Source organism: Eumetopias jubatus, unplaced genomic scaffold, assembly GCF_037043125.1.
Source record: "Eumetopias jubatus isolate StellerSeaLion01/CBP00866 unplaced genomic scaffold, mEumJub1_p1.0 scaffold_10, whole genome shotgun sequence".
Lineage (NCBI taxonomy): Eukaryota > Metazoa > Chordata > Mammalia > Carnivora > Otariidae > Eumetopias > Eumetopias jubatus.
In genome coordinates this window covers 107,531,777-107,556,635 of record NW_028274816.1, presented here as the reverse complement: position 1 = coordinate 107,556,635, position 24,859 = coordinate 107,531,777, and the positions used below count along the sequence as shown (strand labels likewise).

The window sequence follows — 24,859 nt, the reverse complement described above, 5'->3', positions numbered from 1 at the left end:
CCTCCTCCACCTCTCTCTGTTGTCCCTCTTCTAGAAGATCAAGTTAGCCTCCGTCCTCAGCGCCCCAGAGCCAGGAAGGGGGTGATTAGGAAGCCCCTGCGTCCCCAGGACCCTTTCCCCGCAATCCCTTTCCTCCTGGAGCCACCTGGCCCCAGGGCAGACCCAGGCAGAGGCAGCCTCTCTTCTGAGCTCCAGCCAGCGGCTAGCCAAGCCCCGGGACGTCCCACGGGTGCCCTGTCTCAAGCCTCCTGCAGCCCCGACCTGCTCAAGGCCCGCTGCTCCCACCCCAAGCAGGAACCTGGTCTCGTCCTTGTTGCGTCCTTCCCTCACACCTCCAACTGGTGTGGAGTCCTGCAGACCCAGCCTCCCGTCAGCTCTCCCCGGCCCTCTTCCCTCCACTTCCAGGGACAGAGATGTGGAGACTGTCCGGACCACTGCAGCGGCCCTCCTGTTGGCCTCCCCGCTTCCTGCCTCCCCTCCTTGGCCCTAGAGGACTTTTGATAGAACACAAACCTGCTCGTATCACTGACCTGCTTAAAACCTCTTTGGGGAAACTATCACCTTCAGGAAAAAAAAAATCCAGACTCCTTCCTGTGCCTTTCAGGACCTGGCCCTGAACTTTTTTCCAAACTGGTCTCTTATTGTCCATCCCAGCCCCCACCCAGGGCCCCACTCATTCGGAACTCCTTACAAATCTCTCAGTTTTGGTGTTCGGTGGTTGGTGCCTTTGACCCTCCCCCATCTTGTGCCCCCCCCCCACCCTTCACTAGCTACACCTCACTCTTCCTTCAGACTCAACTCCCAGATCACGTCCTGCATGGGGCTCTCCCAGAATCCCTTCCCCACAGGCCGGATCCCGGACTACTCCGCACATCCCTCTCTGAGGGCCTACCGCATCAAGTGAATGTGACCGTCCACTTGTTGGTGACCTCTCTGAAAGGAAGAACACAGTGTCCTAGGCCAGGTGTGTGCACACGTCTCTTCCCAACCCCACATTCAGTGACATCACGTTGTTAGCTTGACAACAGCATTTACACCATGGTAGTTGGCAAACATTATAAACACTGCAAATCAGGATGTTTTCCCCCAACTCTGATGTGCAGGCAATGTGGTGTGTGGGCTGAATGGGTGATGGATGGATGGATGGACGGAAGGTGAGAGAGAGGGATGGATAAATCACAGTAAGTTCCTTGCTCCATGTTCTGCTCCCTCACGGATGGGGGGGCACACACGTGCTTGCCCCCCATCAGACCACACCTCCGTCCTCAAGTCACACAACCTCAGGTTTGCTCCCTCCTCCGTCTCCTGTCTTTGTCCTCCTCACTAGTCTTTCTGGGAGGAACAGTTCTCACCAGCCAGTGGGTTAAGGGGTGGGGGAAACAAGAGGGTGTGGGCAGCATGGGACCTACCAGGGGTAGGGCAGGGTATGACAAGACGGGGGTTTCCTCTGCTGGTAGAGAGGGGCGGGAGGGGTGTCATCATCCCCGGCAGGGAAACTGAGGGGTAAGGTAGGTGACAGTGGGAGAGGTCAGGCCTGGGAGGGCAGCAGGACGGGGCGGGAAAGAGGGCTGGGCTCCTTGCTGGGAAGGACACACAGCACCAGGACTGATGGACCCCATCTCCTCGTTCGGGGCGCTGCGGGGACAACTCCTCACCTGTCGGCATGACGGGCCGCTCTCCCTCGGGTCTCCCCTGGCTCTCTTCCTCCCCTGTCTGGGAGGCCCCATTCGAGCCTGTGTCCCCAGCCCTGCCGGGCATGTCCCCATCTGCATCTGGGTCTCATCCTCTGTCTTCAGTTCCCTTTCTACATCTCTCTGTCTCTGTCACCCCTCTGTCTCTATGCCTCCGTCTGTCTCCATCTCCCCCACCCTATCTCTGTCGCTCCTGTCCCTGCCTCTCGGTCCTCCCGTCTTTATGCCAGCCTCTCTCAAGGTCCTCGCCTCGCCCTCTGGGACCCCATCTCCTGGTCTCCCTCTCCCTCGGCGCCTCCCTCTCCCCCCTGTGTCTCTGTCTCTCAGCGCCCGCATCTCCCATCTCCGCACTCCCCGGCCTGCCCCCCTCAGCCTGCTCAGATTCCAAGGCGCAGATGGCAGGACGTTCACGCCGCAGTGCCTGCGAGCACAGGGCCACGGCTGCTTCTGGGACTTCTTAGCACCCCTGCCCCTGAGGCTGCTGGGCAGCAGTCAGTCACCTGCCGGCCTGCTGGGGACTCCCGCTCAGCCCTGCGTGGCCTGCAGCCACCAGGGACTGGGATGAACTACCCCCTGGAGCAGACACTGTAGCACCACGGAGTGGGGACTCCCTGCTGCTGAGGGTTTGGTGGCCGGTGTCCCCTGCTTTCCTCAGGAACTTGGGCCAGGGGACGCTGCAGGCACCCCTGACCGATCCCCTTTACTTCCTCCCCGAGGGGGTGTCCTTCTTGACGTCTAACTGAAAGGCTTCTTGCTGCCGCCTCAGCGGCCCTCAGTCTCTGTGACTCAGCTTCTTCCCATCACAGCCGAAGCCTCCACCAGCAGCCTCCGCCAGGGCAGATTGCGGGGTACAGCCCCCCCCGGGGGGAGGGGCATCTGACCTGGGCCAGAACTGGGCCGAGGGAGAGGAGGCTCAGGTTCAGGGTGATGGGAGGTTAGAGCTGCCACCGCCTGGGTCCCCGCAGCGGAACAGGCTGCCCCCACCAGCCTGGCAGAGTGGAGCACCTCTCCCCAGGAGGCTGGCTGGGCGGGCGTGTGCACACACACCCACGCCCCAGGCGCCCAGACACAACACGCTCACCACAGTGCCATAGTCCCCACCTGCGGGCCCTGCAGCTGGTGTCCTGCCCCCTCCCTGCGCCTCACCTCCAAGAAGAGGGAATCGGGCAGAGCCACCTGGTGGGGGGGAGCATTGAGGCGAGAGGAAGGTGTGCCCACATGGGGTGATGGTGATGGAGGAGGGGCTGGGGCTGGGGTGCATCTGGCTGGACAGGGCAGCTGAGTGTGCACGACATGAAAGGCACAGAGGTCAGCGGGGTGGGGGAGGGGGCTCTGATCCGCCTGAAAAGTGAACATCTCACATCAGCTCCGGGCCTGGCTTGGACCTATGCTCCCCAGCCTCGCCCCAGACCCTCCCCCCGCCCCCGCCACGAGGACCACCTTGCCGCTATGGCCAGCCCCTTCCCCCCAGCTCCTCCACATAACTGTCCCACCAGGGGCTGGGGAAGTGCATCACCTCAGCTCTCTACCGGGAGAGGTCGGGTTTTGGCAGCCCAGTCCCCTGCCTGAGCCTCAGGGAGGCAGGAACACCCAGGAAAGAACACAGAACGGTCTGTGGTGGCAGTACCTGCTGACTGCACCCCCCTCCCAGCTTTTCCAAGAATCAGCCAAGAGGGTGACCTAGAAGACCAAACTGGGGCAAGCGGCTACCTTCTGGAAGGAACCCTGTTGGGAGGCCCCATGGGACCTGCTCTCACCCCCCAATCAGTTTGGGGGGTTGGGGGCAGTGGGGTCCCCAGGCCACCCTTCGTGTCCTCAGACAGCTCCGGGAGTGAGAACAGCCTCCTCCCGCTCAGCCCAGATCCCGTTGCTTACAGCCATCGGCCCCACAGAACAAGCCTGCTCCCTCTTCCACATGACAGCCCTTCAAATATTTGAAGACAGCTCGCCTGTCCCCGCTGAGCCTCCTCTTCTCCTGACTAAACATCCCAGTTCTTAGAACGATTCCTCAAACGCGATGGTTTCAAGTCTCTTCACCATGCTGGGCGTTCTCATCCACCCAGCCGCCCCACTCACAGCAAGGCTCCCGGAACGGAGGCTGGGAGCAGATGGCCTCCCTTCCTACCGGACAGGCCTCAGCTCCACCCAGGCGCAGCCACCAACCCTCTCTTCCTCGCCCCCACCCCCCACCTCCAGTCAGGCCCACCTCCAATTACTGAATCAGATGAAGGCTGGGGGGGGCCCAGTGCTGGGCTGGGGGGATCCCCCAACACCTTCTCTCCCCTCTGTATCTTCTCCAAAGACCTGAATCTCTTCCAATGACTTGTCCCTCCAGAGAGGCCCTATCCACGTCTGATGCTCACCACTCACTCATCCTTCAAAGCCCACCTCCTCTGAGAAGCCTTCCCAGATAGAACACACCCAGCTCAGATGCTGCGCCTGCCTCGGGCAACCTCCATACCGAGAGACTGCGTGACACTCACCGGTTTTCACCCTCCAGAGTCCCTACACATTGTTGCGTCTCCCTCCTGTCCTCCCTGCCATCAGGCTAGCGGCATGCAGAGGAAACTGGAAATGGGGGTGGGAGGGCAGGAAGGCAGAGGGTCCCCAGCCCCAGGGACCGTGCCCTTGCACACGCCCCTACCTGTTCATGGTACTCGATGCCCATGCTGAGTGTGTTGACCAGGATAGCAATCATGATTCCCCGGCCAAAGTACTTGCTGTCCACAATCTTCCGGAAAGTGTCACAGATCAGCCTCCAGAAGGCCAGCACGGAGCTGGGCTCCACGTCCAGCCCCAGGCTCCGTCGGTGCCGGTTGTGGGGGTCCCGGGGATCACCGTGCTGGGCGTCTTGTGTGAGCTCATACACAGCCTCACTGTCTGAATCAGGCATCTCATGGCCGGCGAGCTCCCCCTGCCCTACCCCTGCCCGGGCGCAGTAGGGGCAGCTGTCTGGGCCACGGGCTCCATTGTCTGCCTTCAGGCAAGGGCTGGAGATCTTGCAAGAGCTTTGGCAGGCGCCTAGGACAGGAGGGGAGAGGTTAGAGGCTCCAAGGTTTCCTACTTGAGGCGGCCCTTCCCTCAAAGTGTCTATAAAATGAGTAGGGGAGTATGGGGTTCTTTTAATGACAGGGGTGCGAGGCACTTAGCAGGCCAGGGGCACTGAATGCCCTGCAGCGTGGGCAGTCCTGAGCAACAGAATGGCCCCAAATGCCAATAGCATTCCACTGGCAGTCACTGCCAGGGGTCCTAGGGTTTGGCAGGTGGCCTTGATGTCCCCTGAGGTCCTGGGCAGCTCCCCTGTCCGAGGAGCCTTTAGCAAGGAGCCTAGACCAGCTCTCCTTCCCAGGAAAGCCAGGCCTGCACCAATGCTGCTGTGAGTAGCATTTCCCAAGGGATCCTTAAGAAACACACGCACAGATCTGTGCTCATGTACATCCACACCCAGGCACGTACACACGTGCAGTGAACACACGCTCACATGCACACATGTACTATGCACATATACGTACCATTTGCAAACCGCTCAGACCTCCACAGCCAAACACGCATGTGCACAGACACGCGCACGTTATATAACGCCCATGTGCCAGGCATGGGCACACGTGGGTGTGCGTATGGACCAGAGCACCACCCCAGCGTGTACACACACGCAACTGCACATATCAGACACATGTGTGCACATACACACATGAACACTAAACATGTGCCTGCACGTGCATCCGGACACACACTGGACACCTTCGTGCACACACCAGGCTGCACGCACTCATGCACACAGTGACCTATCCCAAGATACCATGGCCATTGAAATCTGGCTCGGATCGTAGAGTCTGAGCACTGGAGGGAAGCTCAGAGAGCGCCCGGGAAAGCACATCAGGTGAGGTGCAGGCATCTTGCTCAGGGTCTGGCCCCCAGGAAGCACCCAACAAGGTTTCCCCTTCTGATTGCACACGGGAGGGCTAGCCAGCAATGACCACAGCCCCAGCCCTGCCTTCCACACAAGGGGGGACTGAAACATGCGTGTACATGACTGGCTTCCAACGCACAGCAGGGTGGCCAGAAAGCGGGCGCGGGAGCCCTCCCCAGGGCGTTCTGTGACGGCGCCTTCCTGTCCCGGCCCACGTTCTCACACGACATCCCACACATGTCCCACTGCCCCCACGTGCCACATCCTTCCTGAAACCCTGGGCTTCGGCTACAGTGAGTCTGCCTTCGGGGGAGGGCTTGCCACCCTTGTCTGACAGGGGGTAGGGAGGACACCCACAGGCAGCGAGTGTCTCACTTCTCCTGTGACACCGGGTGTTCCTCCCACCAGACTAGCAGCCCCCTGAGGACTTGCTGCTCTAGGCCCCCAGTCTCCCTGTGGGGAGCCAATGAAACTCATGTTCACAAGAGTCTCCTTAGTGTGGGGCTCGGGGCTGGCCGTGGTCACACACCATTTCCCCTGGGGGCCTCGGAGCCAGATGGCCCTGAGTTCACACCTAACAAATGGCACAACCTTGAGCTGGCAAGTCAAGCAACCTCTCCAGGCCTCCTTTTCCTCACCGGTACAATAGGGACGGTAAGAAAGCTTATCATCTAAACCGTTGAGAGGATCCAGTGGGATTCCGCCTGCAAAGCACGTGACAGGCACAGAACAGTTGGTCAACAACTGTTAGGTCTTCTTGCAAACAGCGTAGAGCAGAGCATATAGCAGGTGTTCATCCCATGATGGTTATTATTCTCATTACAACACAAGAATTAAGATTCCCACTTGAAGGGATGAGAAACTCAGGGCTCAAAGAAGCGGCGGGACTGATTGAAGGTCCCAAGGCCTCAAGTGGCAGAATGGGAATCAGGGGCCCCCAGTCCTCTCTGGGACACCACCCGGCCCCTAGGCCAGGGCCCCAGCATGCCCCACCCCACCCCCCAGAGTACTCACCTGTGCTCTGTGTCTCCAGCAGCTTGTGCATGGAGCTGTAGGGCCCGGGCGGGATGTTGAGGCTGGTGAGCGTGGGCGGTCCAGAGGTGGGGGCCACCTCCACTAGTGCTTTCTCCTTCAGCATCTCCGGGGGTGGGCTGGTGTGCACAGTGGGGTACACCTTCCCGCTGCCCACAGTCCTGCCCGATGCCTCAGATGGTGACCTGGGAGGCGGTGCCTGGCAGCGGACTGGCTCCAGGTGGCAGTCGGCATGGTAGAAGCTGTGCACAGACTCTGAGCCCCCCGGAGGGCCCCCCGAGAGGGCGGGCGTCGAGGGCGGTGGCAGCATGAGCCGGCGGGACCCACTGGCATCCCGGTCCTGAATTTCCGGGCTGGCCCGGGGGGCCCGCAGCGTCCCATTGCCCAGGTGGTAGTGGTGGTGGTGATGGTGGTGATGATGCACCAGGTGGTGGACGGATGGACGGCGGTGGGAGCGAGAGCAGCTCCCGCCAGGCTGGGGCTCCTGGCCTGCACGGGGCACTGGGCTGCTCAGCAGCCCAGCCCGCACGCCCACCGCCCGGGAGACCTGGGCCAGCCTGCGGGCCGCCTTCCGGAGGATGTACACCAGGTACTTGAGCAGCTCCTCGTAGCAGCTGCCTGGCTCGGAGAAGCTGGCCAGGGTGCTCGCATTGGACAGGAACCGCACGCGCTGCTCCCGCATCAGCTGGCTTTCTCGCTGCTTGGTCTCTGAGAACTGCGTGGCGATCACCACCAGGCACAGGTTGATCATGAAGAAGGAGCCCACCTGTTGGGGTGGGGACAGCAAGAGGAGATGTCCTGAAGAAAAGGGAACTGCAAGGCGAATCGCCGCATCCCAAGCACGTCCTACACGCCAGGCGCTGGGCTCAGTTACCATCCAAGCATGATCTCATTTTATTCTCGTGACAGTCTCAAGAGGTGACACTTTTATAACCTCTGTCTGACAGGTGAGGAAACGGGCTCAGAGAGGTCAAGGCATTTGCCCAAGATCATTCAGCTAACACACACGAAGCTGAGACTTGGACCAAGCTCTATGGAATTCCAAGGCATTGTTATTGATTGCGATGGTATCCTGCAAGGATTTCTCCCAAATTCCCTGCCCCTATCCATGGCCAGCCATGGAGATTCTGAGCACCCCTCCCCAGTTCCTGTTAGGAGCAGAGAAGGCTGTAGAGATAAATGCAATCTTGGGGACATGGGGTTCTCACGTTGGGTTGAGCCTTCGAGGTCTTGGCAAAAACAGTTTCCAAGACCTCTGCATTTAGTCCCACTTCCAGCTGCACGCCCTGGGGTGAGACCCTCAGCCATGGGGCCTCACTATCCTCCTGATCGTTGACCTTCTGTATCTTCCTTCCCTGCGCCTCTCCCCTCCCCAAGCAGGGTGATGGGCTGAACCCCGATCCCTGCAGACTAGCCAAGCTGCCGCCCTGACTTGCCCACACTCCCTCATCCCTGTCCCCGTGCCTCAGTTTCTCCAGAACTCCAGGATGGCCATCGCAGGGACAACAAACCAGAATGAAGGAAATGAATATTTATGGTGACAAAGCGGATTTTTTTTCTAGATTGTGTCCTAGTAATTATGATAATTAACTTCATTAATATGACTCCGGAGAGCTGTTTGGAAGATTTTTCACGGGGTGTGTGGGTGGAAAATAGGCCCCTTACCACCCTGTCTGCTTCCTTCCCCTCCTCCAAGCCCAAGGAGAGAAGCATACTGAAAAGACCATGCTTCCCAGAGATGCTGGCTTTGCCACCCCCCAGGTGATGGTGGGGGTCGGGAACAGGTCCCAAACCTGACCCGCTTCCATATGCAGGGGCAGGAGGGGGTGGCCTGGAGGACTGGTTCTTTCCCAGGACCCACCCTCTGCCTCTCGCCAAGAGCGCCCTTTGTCTGTCTCCACCTCTCTCCGGAGTTTGCCCTAGGTCCCGAGTAGATCTTAACCTCTGTCTTAATCTCTCTCTCTCAATATCTGTCCCTCTCTCTGGTTCTGTCACTGGCCTCTTGGTGACCTGGAGAAGGGCTGGACTTGGAGACCATAGCCTGGGGTTGAATTCTCGGCCCCTGCCACTTCCTCAGCCCAGTGACGGGGCCCTCTAAAGCTCAGGGTTCTCGTTTAAGAGATGGGGCCACTTCCCCGCCGGCCCCGCCCCACCGCCCGGGGGACTGTGAGGACTAAGCAGGCAGCAGATGTCACAGCACACATCGGCAACAACGTCCACCCAGCCAGATCAATCCACGGCACACGCAGAGCCCATGACGGGGTCGGACGAACGAGGAAACGTGGGTTTCCACTCGGTAAAATGGAGATGATGATGGGATCGTGGTGAGGATTAAAGGCACCAGCACATAAAAAGTGCTGAGAGCAGGACTGGTGCATCGTAAGTGCTCAATAAATATTAGCTGTAAGTAGTAGCAGTTCAGTTATGAGCTAGGAATGGTAGGGATGACAACTATTAAACATTGCTTCTCTTGCCTCTGTCTTCTGTCCTCATGAAGCCTTGGAGCTTCTGAGCTGGAAGGAACAAGAGGTCGTGCAGTGTTTCTCAACACTGAATGCCAGGGAGTCTGAGTGGCACAATTCTGCGTTTGCGGGACTGTCATGTCAGGATGTTTACCATCTCTCCCCTGCTCCCCAACCGAATGCCAGGAGTGGTCCCCTAGACCTCATGAAAAACAGGACCACCCTTTGCTATTTCTAAATGCCCCCTGGGTCGAGAATCACCCATTTTACTGATGAAGAAGCAGAGGCCTGGGGTGGGGCTGGAGGGCTCATGGGGAATGACTTGCCCAAGGTACTAAGTGATAGAACCAAGCCTTGACCTTGGATTTCCACCTGACCCCTCACGACCGGTGCCCTCTCTGCCTGAGTCTCTGTGGGACCTGTCCCTGAGACCAAGCTAGTCCCTCTCTGAGTTCCCCCCACCTGTTTCCCCAGGACTCCCCCGCCCACAGGGGCCCAAGGAATCACTCACGATGATGAGGAGGATGAAGTAGATGAAATTGTAGAAGGAATGAGCATCCATCACAAAGTACATGATGTCGACCCAGCCCTCCAGTGTGATGACCTGGGGAGGGTGCAGAGGGACAGGCTGACTCGGGGGGGCCCCCCTAAAGCCTCCTGTGGTCTCCTCAGAGGCCCCGGCCCCCTCCCAGCCCTGAGGACGACCGCTCTGAGGCCGGACTGCGTCCTGGTGCTTGCATTCTGGGGAACGTCTCAGTACCCGGGCTGTCCCACCTGGAAGATGGCAATCCAGGCATAGCCGATGTTGTCGAAGTTGATGGCGCCCTTGAAGGGGTTGTGCTCCCCTGCGGAGCAGTTGGTGTAGTACTGGTTCCAGTTGACGCAGGTGGTGTTGCTGGAGCTGTTATACGCCTCATAGTCCAGGCCGCAGGGGGGGCCACCGCCTCCCTCGCCGCGCAGCGTGGGCACACTCCTGCACGAGCGCATGCCATTCTCCCGCGGCTGGGAGCAGATGAAGGGGTTTTCGTCCTCATTCTCCGTCTGGTAATAGCGCTCCAGGTCCACGCTCAGGGGGCTGCAGGGGGAACAGGGAGGAGCTGGGAGCAGGGGTCTCCGGGGAGAGGTCCCAGGAAGGATGAGCTGCATGGGTGCAGTGAGACCTGCAGGGTAGGCAGGGCAGGGACGAGAGTCGGGCACGCATCGGGCAGGGGCGGGATTTGTGGGTGTGGGTTGGAGGGCACCAGGAGTGTGCGGACTGAGTGTGAAATTCCAGAGTGGGGACGAGGAAAGGTTATGTCCCAGGGTGATGGTTTTCTAACGTGGCTGCATATCAGGCTCACGGCAGAGCTTGTAAGGCTCCCCAAGGCCATGCCGAATGCCACGCCGATGAAATCAGAGCCTGTAGGGGACCCAGGCCTCAGGAATTTGTTTTTAATTCCCCAGGTGACTCCAATGTGTAGCCGAGTTTGAGAAACAGACATGTCACCGATGTGAAAACAGCAATGTCAATGGCAACAGGGACTGAGGTGGGTCCCAGCCCCATACCCACTCCCAGGTCACCCCCATCCCGGGCGACACTCACAGGCTGAAATTCTCCGGCAGGAAGCATCGGTTACGAAGCAGCCCTGCCCACAGCTGGACGCCAACGATGCCGAAGATGAAGAAGACGAAGAAGCAGAGCAGCAGGACGTTGCCCAGCATGGGCAGTGTGTCCAGCAGCAGCGTGACGAGGATGCGCATGCCTGTGGGGGCAGAAGCCACGCTGGGGGTGCCAGGCTGGCTGGGCTAGGCTGGCTGCCACAGGCCTGGCAACACTCCCAGAGGGGGCCCATCAGGGTTTCCGGGGCTGAGAGGCCCGGCTCAAGCTGGAGGGGAGACCAACAGACACCTCTAACTTCACAAGCAGGCCGGGCAGCCCCTAGTCCCTGCCCACTATCCCTCTTGGCGTGTCCATATTAATCAGGGCATAATACCGCCAAGGATGAGCCAGAGTGATCAAGTTTTCCAAAGCTCCTGTCTCCTGCACCGCACCCCACCTAACTCCCCACATCATCTCGGTTTACGGATGAGGACCAAAGAGGCTCAGAGGACCGACATGACTTGTCCAGTATCACAGAGCTGCCCAGCATTCTGCTTCTGGATCCCGCCTCCCAACACACACACACACACACACACACACACACACACACACACACACACACTCGCTTCCTACCTCCTTCTCTCACCTGACACAGTCACCTGACCTTTCTAAGTCATCAGTTATCACCATTGCAGTCACTGGGGAAACTGAGGCAGAGAACTCCAGGAGGAACGTCAGCAAGGAAGGAATCTCACTTTGAGAGCCAGACCCTCAGCAAGGGTCCAGATGCCCTGAGCTTCACTATGGTTCTGAGCCCCCTGCCGAGTTCATTCTCTGTTGATGCAGATCCCCACATCGGGGGCGAGGAGACATAAGTCCATCTTCTCAATGAACAAGTCCCTCTGCAGGGAAAGCCACCACAGCTTCCCCACCCCGCCAAGCCCTGTTGGAGATACTGCCCTCCCTCCTCACTCTAGGCCCAGGACCCCATTGCCCCACATGGTCTGAGCCACCCCCAGGCCACCAAGCCCTTGTTAAGCACACAGACCTCTAATGGCTTGTCTTGACCCTTGAAGTGCCACTCATGGCCCCCTGCCCCTCCAGGGCAAAAGTGTCTAAGCAGCAGCTAATTAACCCTCCTGGTGCCTGCAGCCGTCCTGCCTGGCCTTTCCAGCCTGGCCTTCTCACTCAGTCCCTCACCCCCTCCTCCAGCCCCATCCTCCTTCAGCTCCTCTGTGCTCCAAGTGAGATCAATTCCTCGGGGTTTGCATTAAGGGAATTACACTGCTGGTTAGACAGAGGCCTATAAATCTACCAGCCATCACCTGGGGTGGGAGAGGAGGTGACAGCATGCATGCCCCTCGTCTGCAGCTCCTGTTAGCACTAACGCCCCAAAGCCCGGAGGACACATTGAGCAGCTCTGCCCACCCAAAGGCAGCTGCATCTCATACACACGCGCGCACGCACACACACACACACACACACACACACACACACACACACAGCACAGGGGGCTGCCGCTACGTTAGGCACAGAGCCCCAGAAACATGCCCCGGCCCCCCCAACTCCTGGGATTGCAGTGGAGACCATTTGCTGTCTCTGTAGGTTGGGGACTTGCAAAGGGGGCCTGAGCAAGGGTGGGGGGGCAGGATGTAGGGGGAGCTGGAGCTGCCAAAGCTTGGCTGGCTCGGGAAACCAATGCGGTTTAATTTAGATAATGGTCCCGCAGTCAGTTGCGGCAGCGGGTTGGAAGGGGGTGGGAAGGAGGAAGGGGACACAGGCACAGGGTGAGACACGGAGTGGCCTTGTCTGGAGAGAAGTCATGCTCACTGTGGCTAGTATGGTCTCACCGACGAGAGCCCGACTGCGTGAGAGGCCGTTCTAGGTAGAAAAGGCCATTCCACATTGTACCCAGCCCCCCTGGCCTACCGGCTTCTCTACCCTGTTCCCACTCACCCCTATCCCCCTGCAGGGAACAGTCTTCTAGCTGAAGGGAAGGGGTATTCTGACACATGTCTGAGACTCTGACCCCAAATCAGGCTAAAATAAGGGTGACGGTCTTTCCAGGTGACCCTCACAGGGCCACAGGCAGGTGGGTGGGTGGGGGAGGCTCCACTTAGTTCCAGTGGCCCCGGCTCCCCACTGAGCCCTTCTGTGATGAGGTCTGCCTCGGACTGCCAGGCCCTGATGAAGCCGGTGAGTGGTCAAGAGGTAGGGGTGGGATCTGGGATTTCCATATTTCCTCTGGGGGCTCTCCATCCAGGGGCTGAGGGCCAAGGGGTCACTCACTGGGCACCCGGTTAATGGCCCTGAGCGGTCGCAGCACACGGACTGTCCTGACAGCTGAGAAGCTGACGTTCTGCAGGTCCAGCGAATACTCCAGCATCCTGCAGGGAGGGGCCCAAAGGGAGGCCCTTTGAGTCTGAGGCCGCCGTGGGGGTCAAAAGAGGTCAATGAGGAACCCTGCTGCAGTGGGGCAGCAAACCTCTGACTCCTCCCCCTCCTCCACCAAGGGACCCCGAAGAGCCGGCTCCCTGGGGGCAAGGCCACCCCCAAGCCAAGGACAGATTCCCATCGGGAAATGAACAGAGGATGGTGTGGATGCAGGGACTTGAGCGCTCCAGGCAGGACAGCCTCGGACCCGGAGTGGACAGCCGGGGAGAAAGCATGGCCGAAAGTGGGCTGGGCAGGGGGGCGGGGGGGGCGGCAGTGCTGGGGCCTGGAACCCTGGCCCTGGGGCGCGCACTGATCTGGTTGTTGCTCTCCCACCTCCAGCCCCTGCGCTCACCCTGCAATGACGATGAAGAAGTCAAGCCGGTTCCAAGTGTCTCCCAGGTAACACTTTTTCCCGAAGATGCCCAAGGCCACCATCTTCACCACCATCTCCACCGCGAAGAAGGCAAAGATGAAGTCATCAAAGGCCTGATGTGGGGACGAGAGGCTTTTGAAACTGGGGGGGGAGGACACCCCCCACTCCCTCCCCCACCATCGAGGTCAGGGCCTCCCCCAGAGACGGTGTCCGCACTTACTCAGCTCAGGAGCTGCCCTCCCCCCGCACTCCGCCACACACCCACCCACACACACGCACACACGCGCGCGCACGCACACACACCCACACACGCGTGTGCACACATGCGCCCGCGCACACACACCCACGCGCACACATGCACCCCCACACACGCGCGCACATGCCCCCCCACACGCGCACACTCACACCCACACACGCACACACACACACACCTGCAGGATCCGGCAGCGCTGGGAGTCACAGGCGATGTCCTCACATGGCCGGAACATGCCCAGGGTCACACAGTTGAGAAGGATGACCAACATGCTGATGCGCTCAAACCAGGTATCCGGGGGGAGGGGTCAAGGAAACTGCTGGCCAGGGCTGAAGCCATGCCCGTGCCCCCCTGCCTTCCCCCCACCAAGCCTCCTGCTTCTTGTCCTTCCCCCACCCCCATCTGAGACGGGGCCAGGTGCAAAGGGTGGGCCCGTGTGTCTGAGCGAGCCCGGCCCAGGCCCAGGCCCACCTTGGCCATCCCCTCTCCGGGCCCAGCCTCCTCAGCTGTAAGGTAGGAAAAGCCACAAATACCCTGACTATTTGCACAAGCCATTTGGGGGATAAAATCAATCGTGCCGGCGGAAATGCCAGACACCAGGAGTGTGCTGCTGAATCTGAATCCTATGCTCCCTACCTCACAGGGAAGATGTGAGAAGCAAATGAGAGAATGTAGTGAATGTGTGACACAAACCTAAAGTCGGATTATGCCTGCCTTACAGTTTACCAAGCGCTTTCACGCCATGCCACATCTGATGCTCACAACAGCCCCGCAAGCTCTCCGGGGTAGATCATGTTCTTCCCCGGAACCCAAGCACACTAAGGCCCAGGAGAGCCAAAGTCCTGCGCTGAAGGTCATGGGAGAGGCCGGGAGGAGACTGAGGCGTCCAAGCTCCTGATCTGGGGCAGTTCTTTCTGCAGTCGCTCCGGCGCGCAGGGGAGGGCCATCAGGGCGCCCTGGCACCAGACAGACGGGCAGAAGCGGGCAAGAGGGTCCATGGCGGTAGCTCTCCTTCACCACAGTACAGGAGCCAGACGCTCCCACCACCCACCTGCCCCCCGGCCTCTCGGAGCCCTCAGATGGCCTCCAGACACACTCCCACATTTAAATAACGAGGACCCACTGCCCTGGGCCAGATGTGAGTCCCCAGCCCACGCAGAGTAGACAGTACTCTGCACACACGGACCCCAAGTCTTTCCACGTAGTGGATTTTATTAAGGGGCTCACTTCCAGTCCATCAATAGGAGAATGTACAAAGTGGCCTCTGGACCTTAGAAGGTTCTGGATGCTGGACTCACAGATAAGTGACCCAGCATTCTTTTTTTCCTCAAAGAAAATACGGGGCGGGGAGAACAAAGAGGGTAGAAAAGAGCAGAAAGTGGAGACCGGGCAAAGGAGGGACCTCAGGGATGAAGGTGGGGAGGGTGTCCTGGCAGCCCACGACACGACCCGCCAAGCCAGAGTGTGGGGCGCAGAGGGCCTAGAGCAGGCGGAATCTTCCTGTCATAACCTCACTTCTGCAGTGAGAAGGCTCAGTCCGGGGACCCTAGGACTTTCCTCCCAGCTGGTCCCAGCCACCCCCCCATCTCTGTCCTGAACCTTAGGCCACCCTGCAGCTCAGCACACCCTCAATCCCCTCCCAGGCCCCTCTGCCACCTAGGCCCTTTGCTCTCACCTCCCTTCCCACCATCAGGCACCCAAACAGGCCAAGATACTGCAATTTCCCATGCCTCCGCCTCTTCCTCACAAGAATAAGAGTAAAAAAAAAAAAAAACCAAACAAAAAAAAAACAGTTCTAGGTTTTTGGGGTAAGTAGATGGAAGGGGGAAATAAAGAGAGTGCTCTGTTTCCATGGAGCTATTTTCCAGAGTGGAGCCTGAGCCCAATGGATGTCTCCCCAGAAGGGGGGTCAGCCAGGGGTCACCCTGGAAAAAGGAGGATGGGAAGGGAGATCCCTCGGGGTGATTCTCTGGAAAGGGAAGGACACAATTACCCTCAAGACTTGGTCTGCTTTCCCAAGCTAGTCCCCTCCTCTCCTCTGCAGGGAAGGGACCCACATGAGCAGATATCTCTGCAAGGGGGACTGTGGGTAGTTCTCTTGGGAAGAGGGGCTCCCGGAACACCTGTTTGGACCCCTCGAATGGCAGTGATTCCGTCATGCCATCTGTGTGCACGGGTCTCATCTCCCTTGCTGCGGCAGGGACACTCTGACACGCGTCCACATCCCTTACAAAGCTGACAGTGGGGCCTGGCATGTAGCAGATGATCAATACGTGCGGGAAACGAACGAACAAATGAATTGATCAATCATCAGTCTCCCTGCTTAGAAGCCAGTGTATCTCCCCATTCATGTTTTCCTGCCTTGTTTGCCTCAACAGTGATCAATTGATAACTAGGGGAGGGGGCAGAAGTGACACCACAGAGGAGCTGGGACTCCTTCTGTCTTCAGCTTCTACATGCTCACACTGGGGCCTCTTATAGCTAGATTCTGCCTCCACATAACCCCATCTCCAGCTCTTAACCATGGAAACCCCTTCTCAAGGGGCCCCCTTGGCAATTTAGCACACTCCCAGGTACGTTCTATCTGCTCTCTACCTTTCCCCTTTCCCTACCGGTAAAGTTAATGGACAGGGAAGACACTAAGGCACAGGGAAATTTGGGACAATCTGAAATGAGAAATAATTAATGAGGACGGGGGTCTTTCACCCTTCTCAGGGTAGGGCTCGTTTCCTTGGGAACATGGCCTTATGTCACTGTGTGATGTTCCTCTGTTACCATAACAACAGGAGGATGTGTCACCAGGTGGTGTGGATCTGTTGCTATGGCAATTAAAGGGACCCCTCACACATGAACTCCCCTTCACCAGACTGCTGTCTTGTCCTCATGCAGGGAAGGGAAAACAGGAGACCCACAGGTTATCAGGTTGGGGGGAAACCATGTGACAAATCCCCATGGCAACCAAGGGAACGGGGGACACTGGTTGCCATAGAGACTATGAGAGACCTGTGCAGTCACATGTCTACTGTTGCTATGGCAACTGTCCGGGCTGGAGTGGATCCCAAAGGGGGAGGTGGGTAGGAGAGGGGAGGCTCTTTCTTCTCCCCACAACCCACCATCAAAAGCAGAGAAAAAGGAAATGGCAGGGCGAGGAAACCCACTTCCATCCCTCCTCCTCTTCTCCCTCCAGGAGAGAGAACTAGAGCATGTTATATGTACAACCGAGTCCTCTCCGTGGGGCTTTATCTAGAGCCCTTGCCCAGCCTGGCAGCTGTAAGAGAGAGGGAGGTGGGGAGAGGAGGGAGGAGGCCTGGGGCACCTCCAGGGGCACGGGGGCTCAGGCGTGACTGAGAACGGAAGCAGGCCGCCCAGCTGCCCCACTCCCCAACTGGAGCCTGGAAATCTGAGACTAAGGAGCACTGAGGAGGAAATGGGCCTGGACCCAGGAATCCTGGCCTCCTAGTATGAGTTGGGAAGGTGGGATTCTTGTCTCGCCCGCCTCACAGAGAGGCTGGCATCTATGGGGGCATTCAGCATTCCGGGGGTGGGGTGGAATATAGGGGCTCAGCAGTGTGGCCGGCACTGGGGAGGCGGAAAGGGGGATTCCCCCAGCCAAGCCCCCACTCCCACAGCCTGTTTCCCAGTGGTCTCCTCTGCTCCAGCCTGTGGGCGTGTGGGGAGAGAGGTTTCCAGCTGAACTGAAAACTGAAGCCTGAAGAAAGGCAGCCGGCCCCACCCAGAGACAGAGACGTGAGACCCAGAGACACAAGAGAGCCGGCCTGTTGGAATCTTTGGAAGGGGAAATAGGCCAGAAATCTGATTCAAACGTCTGTGACTGTGTGTGTGTGAGTGAGTGCGCGCGCACACACACACACACACACATACACGTGAGCAGTTGTGTCTGTCGCCACCCTGGCTGAGGCAGGCAGGGTGGGGTGAGGGCTGGGGCGGGAGCGAGGGAGGGGTAAGGGGGGGTTGAGTGGCGGGGGTAATCCCAGGAATGGCTCCGGTTGGCACTATGGGTGATGGGGAGCCCCCCAACAGTTCCGCGGGGTAGAGTGGGTGTGTGACCCAGCAGGAAGGTGGGCCTGGGGCAGAAGGAGTGCCAGAGGGTGCTCTGCTCCCCCAGTCCTGTTCAATTCCCCAGTCCCCCTCCCCAGAACCCCCTCTGGAGAGTCTTGGGTTTTAAAATGAGAGGAGGGAATTGGTGAGGAGACAGGAAGAACACCCCCGTCCCACTTCCTCTGAGGACCAAAATGGAGATTTCTCCCTAGGTAAGAGAAACAGGCAAACTTGGGGCACTGGGACAGTGGCAAGGAAAACTCCAGAAATTCCTGGTGCCCCCTCCCCTCCGGACGCACACACAGTGACGCATTCACACGCTTACACTCACTTCTGGAAGCCATTAGGGCTCCTGCCTTTCGGGCCTCCCCCTTCTCCTCCCCCTACTCCTGGCAGGCTCCCTTCTCCCCCTCTGGCCCCCCTCCCACTCCCCCTCTCGGCATCCCAAATGCCAGCCTGTGATTTCCAAATGAGAAAAAGCTGTGCTGGGCTCTGAGCTTGGAGAAACTCCTACACAAACTTCCAGATGTGACACAACAGCCGGAGAGGGAATGCTCAGGATCTCCTTCCCGGGAGAGGCGAAGCGCTCCCTCACACTTCAAGAAACACATACTGGAAAGTCTAACTCGCTCCCCCTATAACCGGGGAGGAGGGGGGCCCTACTGATGTGAGTACCCCTGGTCTTCCCAGTACCAGCACATGCACTTCTGAGCCTCTCTTCCTTTTGCTGCCCTCCCTTCCCCCATACACACACACACACACACACACACACACACACACACACACGCACGCACACATTCACACATGCACACTACTTCCTACCTGGGTCTAGATCTCCTCTCCAGGAAACCTGGTGTGTTAGCGGCTAAAGGAGGAGGGACTGAGAAAAATGCCATCAAAAATCTAACTAGCTTCAGTTAGTGGGGGAGGGGTCCCTATGTCCCTCAGACTCAGAGGTGCAGAGAACCTTGTGGAGCCAAGCGAAGCTTCACTGATACCAAAAGGAGAGAAAGGGAAAGACTGAAGTCCAAGAGTCAGCTCAGTGCCCCTCTGGCAATGACAATACAGGTTTCCCTTGATGCTCAGGGGTGATGGGATTCGTGGGGCACAGCTTAGGCAGCCCCTTGGCCAAGGAATTGTTCTCAACCCATCCTCAGCCAACCCAGGCTTAGTGACTTGTCTAGATCTAGTGATGCCAATGCCCCACACCCCAGATGTAAGCCTGCTCCTCCATCCTCAAGAGGAGCACTGGGGTCCCACCTCTCTTTCCTCATTCCAGCCCTCTCCACTTGCTTCCTCCCAGAGCCCCTCAAGGAAGGAATCTGCCCCCAGACCGTCTACTAGCACCTAGAGATAGGGCAGGTGGGGAGATGCTGGCTGAGAGGTCTGGTTGTTTTAGAGGGGGAGGGAAAGGGGAGAGAAGGTCTCTCTACCTCCCCTAAGCTCCCGAGGAGGAGGGGAGGGGGATGGGGCTTTTCACCATTCATGGAGAGGGCAGGTGGTTAGGGGTAGAGAGGAGGGATGCCCAGAGCCCATCTTCTCAGACATTAGTTCCCCATGTCCATCTCAACCGTGGAGAAAGGGGCCTGGGGGTAGGGTTGCGGAGGTAGGGGAGTCAGAGCCCTCTGAGACCCCCTACCTCTCTCTTTCTGAAGCTCAGAGAGAAAGGAAGAAGGGGTAAGGGATGGAGAGAGGGTGTAATGGGGGGGGGAGCTTCCTAAAGACCTGCGGGGTGTAGAGGGGGGACCCAAGTTCACATCCCTGCTTTGCCCACTAGAGGCAGAGAGCTGCGGAGAGTGAGGGCGGCGCCAAGCCCCCCCCCCCCAACCTCCCTCAAAGCAGAGTCCCGGTTGGGCTCTTAGGGTTTACAAGGGAAACCTGAGGTCTCCCACCCCGGTCCAAAAGAGCCTCTGAGCTGAGAGGAAGGAGTCAGGAGAAGCTGTCAAGCCTGGGGATGGCAGCGCACCCCCCCTTTCCTTCCTGCAGTGACGGGACCCACCCGGAGCCTGGGAGCCCTGCATTAGTTAAGCGGCGCTTTGTGCTAGGGGCTGAAGGGGAGAGGCCAGGGGGCTGAGGGGGCTGGGGTCTCCCCTATCACTCCAGACCAGGAGGAGGATAGAGAGCAGTGCCAAATCGATCTCCCCGGAATGTGGGGCTTGCATTCCACAAACCCAGCCGAGGGGGAGACCCTGGGATGCTGAACCCGAGTCTTCCTTAGCCAACCAGCTCACAGCCTCACTGTTCCCCCAATACTTTCTCCGAGGCTGCGGTCTCCCATACCTGCTCTGCCGACAGGCGGGAGCACTCTGTATTTGTGACAGGGTAATAACTTGGACCGGCTTAATCCCATCCCCCGCTGGCCAAAGCTCTCGCCACAGTCTTTCGCTCCACAAGACAAAAATCTAGCACAAAACTCCCCAACCCCAACACAAAGCACCCGGCGCTGAATGAAGAATTGGGAAGAAGGGAGGCACCGGGCAGTGGGCTCCAGCTGAAAGGGTCTCTACTCCAGCTCTGGGGGCAGACAGCTTCCCCTTCACCACCACATCTTGTTCTCATTCTGCGCCCCTGACATCAGCCGCCGCCGGAATCTCCTTGTTGTGCCTCCAACCCGCGGGTGGGGGTGGGGGAGTTAGGACCTGGTCCCCGCCCCCCAACATCTCCCTCTGGGTCAGTAAAAACCCCAGCCTCAAGGACCAGGTTGAGGGTGGGGATCAGACCCTAGAATCCACCTCAAACTTTGGAGCGGGGGCAGGAGGGAAACCCAGGAGATCGCAGTCCCCCCTCCCCCGTCCCCGCAGCTTCCTCCCCACCCCACCCCCCCAAACTCGGAAACCCAACCCAGCTCGCTAACGGGCGGCGGGCGGAGTAGAGCTCCCAGGCTCCCGAAGCTTCCCACATCTGGAGGATGACGACCCTCCCCTGCCCACATCTGGAGAGCATCCAGCTACAAACCAGCGGGGCACGTCTCCTCTCTTTTCCTGGCCTGGATCCCAGCCCCCCAAGGAGGACTGAGGTGTGTGTACCGAGGTGGGGCTCGTCTGGGGTATCAGCCAAACCTGCTCGCGTCTCCGCTCCCACTCTGAAGCCCCCTCCCTCCCTCAGCAGCCCCCCTCTCATCTGCCCACCTTCGAGGCTCACTTCTCCGACTCACCTGGCTTTCGGTCCCCTCCGGCGGCGCGGCCCGCCCCCCTGCGGACCCCCCAGCCCGGCCGTCGTGCCCTGGAGGATATGGGTTACAGACCGTGCGGAGACACCAGCTCCGCGGGCGGCTGTCCTGGCTCAAGTAGAAGAAAACCACCGGGGCCAGCGCCGGGTACGGCAGCCCCTCCGCCTCGGAGTCCGCGCTGCCCGGGTCCTTTTCCGCCGACCCCGGCCCCGGCCGGCCCCCGGCCCCCGACAGGTCGTTGAGCCGCGTGAAGCTCCGGGGCTGTCCTGACTCCTCGGTGCCCGCTCCATCCTCCTCGTCCATCCTCTGGCCAGCCGGGGCCCCGGGCGGTCTCGAGAGGGGCGAGCGGCGCCCCTCGGAGGAGGTGTCCTCACGCCACCGGGGGGCCCCGGCGGGGGCGCATCTGGGGGGCTCTAGGGCGCAGGCTGAGCCCCCGGGAGGGCCAGTTCAGCCCAGCTCCCCCTGCCCGCAGGGGCATGCTGCCCGCGGGGCGCCGGGTCGCAGGGAAGCCCCGCCCGGCGCGAGTCCCGCTTCCCCAGGGCTCCTGGGGCCCCCGGGCCAGCCGGCCGGCTCCCCCTCACTTTGTTCCGGCTTCTTCGCTTCGCGCCCAGGCTCCGGTCGCCCGATTCGGCGCTACCTTCGGCGAAGCGGCCGGGAGAGGGGGAGAGAGAAGGGGGTCAGAGCGCGGGGGATACGGGGGAGGGGCGCTCCCTCTTCCCGCGGCGCAGCTGGAGCAGGATCTAAGGGGTCAGCATCGCCCCGGCTCGGCGCCAGCGGCGGCGGGGGGAGGGGAGGAGGGATCTCTTTGGGGGTGGGTTTGGAGGGGGTGGGGGGCGGCTCCTTCCTCCGCCCCGCGGCGGGCTCACGGTCCGGGAGGGGCGGGGAGACGGTGGGGGGCCGTCCCGGGCGGGGGTGGAGGCGGAGATGCCGCCGCCGCAGCCGCCGCGGTGGCTGCCGCTGCCGTAGCTGTCGCCGGCGCCACTGCCTCCTCCTCCGGCCGAGACGCGGAGCGAGCAAGCGAAAGCGGCGGCGAGGAGCCCGGCGCACACCACAGCTGGATCCCTCACTCCAACTTCAAGCCTCGGCCCCGCCTCTCCCCAGCCAGCCTCGCGGCCAATCCCCGCGCGCCGCCGGCCCAGAGCCGCGCGCCCATTGGCGGGCCGCCGTGGCAGAGCGGGCGGGGGCGCCGGGGGAGAGAACCACAGCTGGAATCCGGTTCCCACCCCGAAGCCCGGGACCGCCCCTCTCCCCTCCCCTTGCCCCTGGGTCCCCTCCCCTTGCCCCTGGGTCCGCTCCCGAAGGCCAGAGCCAATTAGACGGCTACCCAGACCGAACCCACTTTCCTATTGGCCGCTGGGGTCTCTGGGACTCCCCTGGAGGGAGCCCCGGGGAATCAGAGTATTCGGCGCCGGGTCCTGGGATAGCGCTGCGGGCCCCGGGGCATCCTTTGTCCACGACCCCTAAAAATTGGACCACAGCCGGAGGGTGGGGCTCAGCTCTGGGCGGGCCTGGAGAAGAGAGGTTGGCAGCCGGGCTGTGGGGTGTGACCAGGATCCCAGGGCGAAATCCTGGGTCTCCACCTGATCAGTCGCCCACCCTGGAATCGAACCTGGGAGAAGGACCGAAGAAGGGGAGGAGCGGAGCAGGACGTCCCCGGGGTAGGGCTTCAGGTTGGAGGGCGGGCGGTCTCGGGGGAAATGGGCGGAGCCAAGGGAAGTCCGGGGCGAGCAAGGTCTGGGCGTGCTTTCCAGCAACCTCTTGGCCTTGTAGACCCCTCTCCTAGGTCCGCTGCTGAGACTTTGACCCTGACCTTCTAACCCTGACCCGCCGACCCTGACCTCACGTCAACACTCCCGAGCTTCATCCCCTCTGCCCCTAGAGGTCCTTCGAAGGCTGTGGATCTCCCGCGGGGGGCTTCGCGCTTGAACACGTGGCCTCAGACAGGTCATGCCGGTCCCAGGGCCCAGGGCCCCCAGAGCAGCCGAGGAGCAGAGAGAGGCTCCCGCGAAGGGACCTGCGGGGGCCTCGAGTGTGTGAGAGGGGGTGGAAGCATGGAGCTGGGCTTTCTGAGTCTTGACCTGCAAAGTCTCACCACCACCCCCGCCCACTCCGTGCCTCAGTTTTCCCCTCTGGAGTTCCAGTATGGCTGGGAGGCTGTCCGCACACCTCCGCTCTACCCGGAGCGGGTCCTCCAGGGTCGGAGGCTCTCCGCGAGCGCACACGCACGTGCACGGCCGGGTCTCGGCGCGCCCCACCTCCCCGAGTCCCCGGGCTCAGTCAGCTCCAGCCCTCTCCCACCGGCGCCCCGCAGGCTGCAGGTGCCCGGGAGCAGAGCGCCGCGGGAGTGCTGGGCGCTGGAGTGAAGTGGGGCGCGGAGGGCATCGAGCCTTAGATGTCAGGAAGCGCTTCCCACCTCTGGGAAGGTAGACACGGCGGCGGAACCAAGCAGGTCAGTCAATTCTTTGTGCTGAGACTCGCGGGGCGCTGACGCCACTGCGGAGAGGCGGAGGCAGGGACCGGGTGACCTCCCGCCCCCGCCCCCCCCCCAACTTCCAAGGCTGAGCCACCCGCGCAGCCCCCGCGCGCCTCGGGCCGCCTGGGGTGGGTGTCTCAGCTCCCTCGAGGGCGCGTTGCAGGGAGTGCAGAGGGGAGGGCCACGCCGCTGCAGCCTCCCGGGTTGCCCTTTCGCCGAATCCGGGCACCGAGTTGTGCAAATGAGGCCGAGCTCATTTGCATTTCATGCTAATGAGCCGATCCCTTAAGTGCCTTTCCCTCCTGGCGGGAGTCTCTGCTCTCATTCCGCGTGTGCCCTGCCAGGCTTGAACTCTCAGCGGTCTTCTGGGAGAGGGGCCTATTTCTGGTTCACTCCACGTGTCTGACACCTTCGTCCCTCCCGCAGGTGGCAGTCTGCCTAGTGGGCCTGCCCTTCCCCAACAGGGTCAAAAAGCCCCAGGGCTGACACCAGGAGGTAGTGACTTTAATCATACCCTCTTTGCAGAGGGGAGGACGAGCTCAGAAAGGCTCGCCCAGCCCAGTGGTCAGGTTTCCTGGTGGTCAGCTGGCCCTACACCTCCATCCATCATCCAGGCCACCTCTGTCTCTGAGCTGAACTCTGTTCTAGAACATACCCAGAGAGGGAGCGGAGTATGGGGCAGACACACATTTACTTCCCTGGCCTTGGGACCCGGGGTGACCTGCCACCTAAGGCATCCCGATCCCTGGGCTGGGGCACGGGAGGACTCTGACATCCAGTCAGAGATGCTCTCTTCGCCTGAGGGGGGATGGGGAGGAGGGAGGCAGGACCTACAGAGAAGGCAAAAGGAGGCGTGAAACCATCTTTAACTCCCACCCTCCAAGCCTCGGCTCTGCCATCACCCCCTCAGAGTGCCCCTTTTTCAGCAAGTACTGTGGTGCCTACTATGTGTCAACATGCTGAGGACACCGTCCTGAGCCAGACAAGAATCTGGACCCTCATAGCACTTGATGTTAAGGTGTGTAGTCATGAAATGATTTTCTGCCCCTCTAGGCTCTCTGTTCCCTCAGGACAACGGTTACGTCCCTTTTGCTCACCAGAGCCTAGTCCGGTCCAGCTTGGCACGTAGCCCATACTTCATAAATCTCTTTAGATGAATGAGTAACCTCAGGCAGGGAGGAGAATGAGGCACAGGAAGTTCCTTGGGCCTCAGTTTCCTAACAAAGAAGTCAGGCCTAAGTGTTCTCTAAGATGATTTTGGGGTTTGAGGGAGAGCCTTCATATAGGACCTGCTCTGCCAGCCCCTTCAGCCCCCTCCAACCCTCTCCCCTTTACACCTCCTGCACAGCCTGGCTGGCTCCCTCAGGAACTGAGACGATCTTCCCATCTGTGAGCCTTCTCTGCTCAGCGATGATACATCAT

General features: G+C 60.2%; 1 protein-coding gene across 31 annotated transcripts in view; it reads right to left on the bottom strand.

Annotated features, from left to right (window-relative positions):
- The window catches only part of CACNA1G (calcium voltage-gated channel subunit alpha1 G), a 61,433-nt gene extending 40,166 nt beyond the window's left edge, over positions 1 to 21,267 (bottom strand). For all 31 annotated transcript variants that reach the window (XM_088027315.1, XM_088027316.1, XM_028096200.2 and 28 more), the window contains exons 1-9: positions 21,029 to 21,267; positions 13,915 to 14,026; positions 13,463 to 13,596; positions 12,964 to 13,061; positions 10,678 to 10,837; positions 9,870 to 10,170; positions 9,607 to 9,699; positions 6,616 to 7,399; positions 4,336 to 4,712 (exon numbers count right to left, since the gene is read on the bottom strand). In XM_088027315.1, coding sequence (XP_087883441.1) covers positions 4,336 to 4,712; positions 6,616 to 7,399; positions 9,607 to 9,699; positions 9,870 to 10,170; positions 10,678 to 10,837; positions 12,964 to 13,061; positions 13,463 to 13,596; positions 13,915 to 14,026; positions 21,029 to 21,267 — 2,298 coding nt within the window. The remainder of the gene's footprint in view (positions 1 to 4,335; positions 4,713 to 6,615; positions 7,400 to 9,606; positions 9,700 to 9,869; positions 10,171 to 10,677; positions 10,838 to 12,963; positions 13,062 to 13,462; positions 13,597 to 13,914; positions 14,027 to 21,028) is intronic.
- Positions 21,268 to 24,859: the final 3,592 nt, after the last annotated feature.